Genomic DNA, 3633 nt, shown 5'->3' on the forward strand with positions numbered 1-3633 from the left:
TCTATCTTTCTCTAACGTGCGAACCCTTGTTATCTACGCATTTTTTGAGGTGGACGCGGGGGTCCGCAACAGCGGCGGTGGCGGCGGCGGTGGCGGCGGCGGATGAAAAACAATAAGAAACACATTGTTTATGCGGGTCCAACGTATTGTTTATGTGGGTCCTATTACAACGATGCCGCCGGGACTTCCCGCGCCTTCCCCCTCTACCGCGCTTCCTCCGCTCGCGCTCCTTCCGCGCCTACGAGTTCCCCCCGCGCCCCGCGCTCCCCTCTAGCCTCATGGGTTAGAACCCCCATAGTTATACTACTATCGATCTCTATTTGTTCATAAATTAATACATCACAAAAGGAAATCGAATAAAAATGAAATTATACACTGGTATTTGTTTACTAAGCTGGAAATGATAATGACAAACCAATTTACTCGATATCGATCTCCATTTGTTTTTAACTTAATATTTAAGGAGATCGGAGGGAAATTATACACTGGTATTTGTTAACTAAGTTAGGAAATGATAATTAAAAAGTGATTTATGTCTATTTGTTTATAATTAATATTTAATAAGAGAAGATCGGACGGAAATGAAAATCATACACTGGTATTTGTTAACTAACAAGGGACACTAGGTAACTCAAAAATTAAAAAAAATTGTGCAACTTTATTTAGTGTACAAGTAAAGTATAATAGTTCATCCATAACACAAAACTATTTTTTGTTTGTGCGGAATTACAGTTTTAGGAGGTAAAACACCCCTATAAATAAAATTGATTGTTTTCTTTTGAAGCGAATATCGTCGAAACTATAAGAGATACGAAAGAATTTCCACAATAAAAATTGAATGATTTCAAAGTACTTTAGAACTACAAAAAAAGAATTTTTTTAAATTATTTATTTTATACTCCTATCCCTAATAAAAAAATGTTTTTAATTTTTATATAACATAAATTAAAGATATTTGACGCTGAAAATAACTATGTATATTATAGTTATGTTCCGAAGAACCATTTTTCAAATATGAACAAAAGCGTCTATATATACGGGCTCTGTAGGTATTCGTTTCATACCGCGTTAGCTGTGCGAGATAGCATGAATGGCAAATGCAATACAATCCATCACTACAGCAGCAACTATTAAAATATAAGCTTTTATATTACAACAACAATAACAACTGCAACACTAACAATAACAGTGTGTCAAATCTAAAATGAGTCAAATATTTTTATGATATATTGGGTGGATCCATATATTCGTTCGCTTTTTGTTAGTAGTGCAAATTTTTTCCGAATATCTCCGGTTCTGGTTGCCTAATCGGGCAATCCAAATATGTTTTGGAAAGGTGACAGTCCGCTCTTTTCATCTGTCAAATTTGGTTTCATTGGCATTAGTTTTGTTTGTGCTATAGACCTGTGTCGGAGAATAAGGTGCATTTTCGGCACATTTTGCTTTATTACTTCAAGAAAGGCAAGCGAGCTGCGGAGGCCCACCGAAAGATATGCAGCGTATACGGGGACGATGCCTTAACAAAACGTGCCGCTCAGAAATGGTTTGCCAAATTTCGTTCCGGAGATACGAGTCTTGAAGATGGACCCCGCAGCGGTCGGCCCACCGAGGTTGATTCGAATGATATCAAGGCACTGGTTGAGCAAGACCGGACGCTAAAGGTGCGAGAGATTGCGGAGACACTTAAAATAGGTTATGGAACCGTACAAAGGCATTTGCAACAGCTTGGCTACGTGTCCCGCCTCGATGTTTGGGTGCCGCACAAGCTGACCGAGGAGAACCTGGCCAACCGCATATCCATCTGCAATTCACTTCTGAAGCGGCACGAAAGCGACCCGTTTCTCAAACGAATAGTGACTGGCGACGAAAAGTGGATCATCTATGACAACATAGTGCGCAAGAGATCGTGGGGAACCGCTGGCGAGCCGCCGAATGCCACCCCGAAGGCCGGCCTGCATCCGAAGAAGATTTTGCTATCCATATGGTGGGATCATCGTGGTGTGCTGTTTTACGAGCTGCTTCCTCAGGGAAAAACGATCGATTCGAAGATCTACTGCACGCAGCTAACGAAATTGAATCAAGCATTGCGACAGAAACGTCCAGAACTGATCAATCGCAAAGGTGTCATATTCCACCATGACAACGCCAGACCCCACACCGCAATAATCACTCAGCAAAAATTAGTGCAACTTGGCTGGGATGTTTTGCCTCACCCACCGTATTCACCAGACCTTGCGCCATCCGACTATCACTTGTTCCGGTCCCTGCAAAACTCCCTCAACGGGAAATCGTTCGCTGATCAGACAGCTGTGAAAACGTACCTCGACCGGTTTTTCGCCTCTAAACCCCAGACCTTCTATGAGAGCGGAATAATGAAATTGTTGGAAAGATGGCAAGAGGTCATCAACAAAAACGGAGAATATATTATTGATTAAAATTCATCCTTTGTATGAAAAAAACTTGTTTCATTTTAGCCTTCAAAAAGCGAACGAATATATGGATCCACCCAATACATAAAGGAATATATAAAATACTTCAGACAATTAGAAACAAAGTACGAATAAAAAAATGTTATTTTTATAAAATATTGTTTATTTAATTTTAGTTTTTAATAGAGCAGCCAGTTGTAACATACTTAAAAAAGAAAAGATATTAACAGTAATTCCGCACGAACAAAAAATAGTTTTATGTTACGGACAAACTACTCTATTTGCACACAATGTTTCAGAATTTTCTGAATTTTTGGGTTGCCTAACTTTCCTTGTAAACTAGGAAATAATAGCGTCAAAGCAATTTATTCGATAACAATCTTCATTTGTCTATAACTTAATATTTAACAAAAGAAGATCGAACGGAAACGAAATTAGTAGGTATACTAGTAGGCCGTTTCTAACTCTGGTCTTCTGAGGGAGCAAGGTGCAGCGGGTACTTGTAGGCGCGGGAAGGTTCCCATCACTGATATCGATGTTTATATAAGCGATAACCAGGGAGTTCTACATCAAGACTCACCCGAGCTGTGAATATTATGAATTTGCGAACATTTACGATAATTATTTTGTACTACCGTTTTTTTTCTATATGTTTAACATCTGAAGAGAGCTTAATCTGGTAGCCGAAACTTGTAACATTGAGTTTCTAAGTATTTTTTATTTAATTTTTATTATATATTTTCATTCAATTTTACTTTTCTTTATTTGTATTTTATTCTTTTAATTGTATGACTTTTTTAAAGAAATGTGTTGACTCTTACTTTGCCCTTTATTTATTGTTATTTATTTTGTATAGGAAGTCCTTCAATTTTGTTAATTGTTTAATGTCATACACCCAGATATATAGTTTAAATATGCATTTATTTTTATATATAACGTAGTTTTATATATTGTAGTTTTCACAATATATATATATTTATAAGTAGGAACTTTAATTTAATTCAATTTAATTAATTTCAAATCGAATTTTAAGCACCTGCTTTTGATTAACAATAAAATGTACATTTACGTTTTATACTATTTACAATATTATTTAAAGTTATAAGTTATTAACTCACACACTATATAAGTAGGACAGCTACAATGATTCTGACTCATGTATTAGTGCGTATACGTATACGATGTGTGCATGTGCGTGCGTGCG

At 37.0% G+C, this 3633-nt stretch overlaps 1 protein-coding gene across 1 annotated transcript; it reads left to right on the forward strand.

Moving 5' to 3' along the window:
* Positions 1 to 1402: 1402 nt before the first annotated feature.
* Positions 1403 to 2476, forward strand: LOC108747936 (histone-lysine N-methyltransferase SETMAR-like; the record flags this gene model as incomplete). Its single annotated transcript, XM_018485837.1, has 1 exon — positions 1403 to 2476. A coding segment is annotated over one exon (1033 nt), but the record flags the coding sequence as incomplete, so codon positions are not given.
* Positions 2477 to 3633: the final 1157 nt, after the last annotated feature.

This window comes from Trachymyrmex septentrionalis, unplaced genomic scaffold, assembly GCF_001594115.1.
Source record: "Trachymyrmex septentrionalis isolate Tsep2-gDNA-1 unplaced genomic scaffold, Tsep1.0 scaffold205, whole genome shotgun sequence".
Taxonomy (NCBI): domain Eukaryota; kingdom Metazoa; phylum Arthropoda; class Insecta; order Hymenoptera; family Formicidae; genus Trachymyrmex; species Trachymyrmex septentrionalis.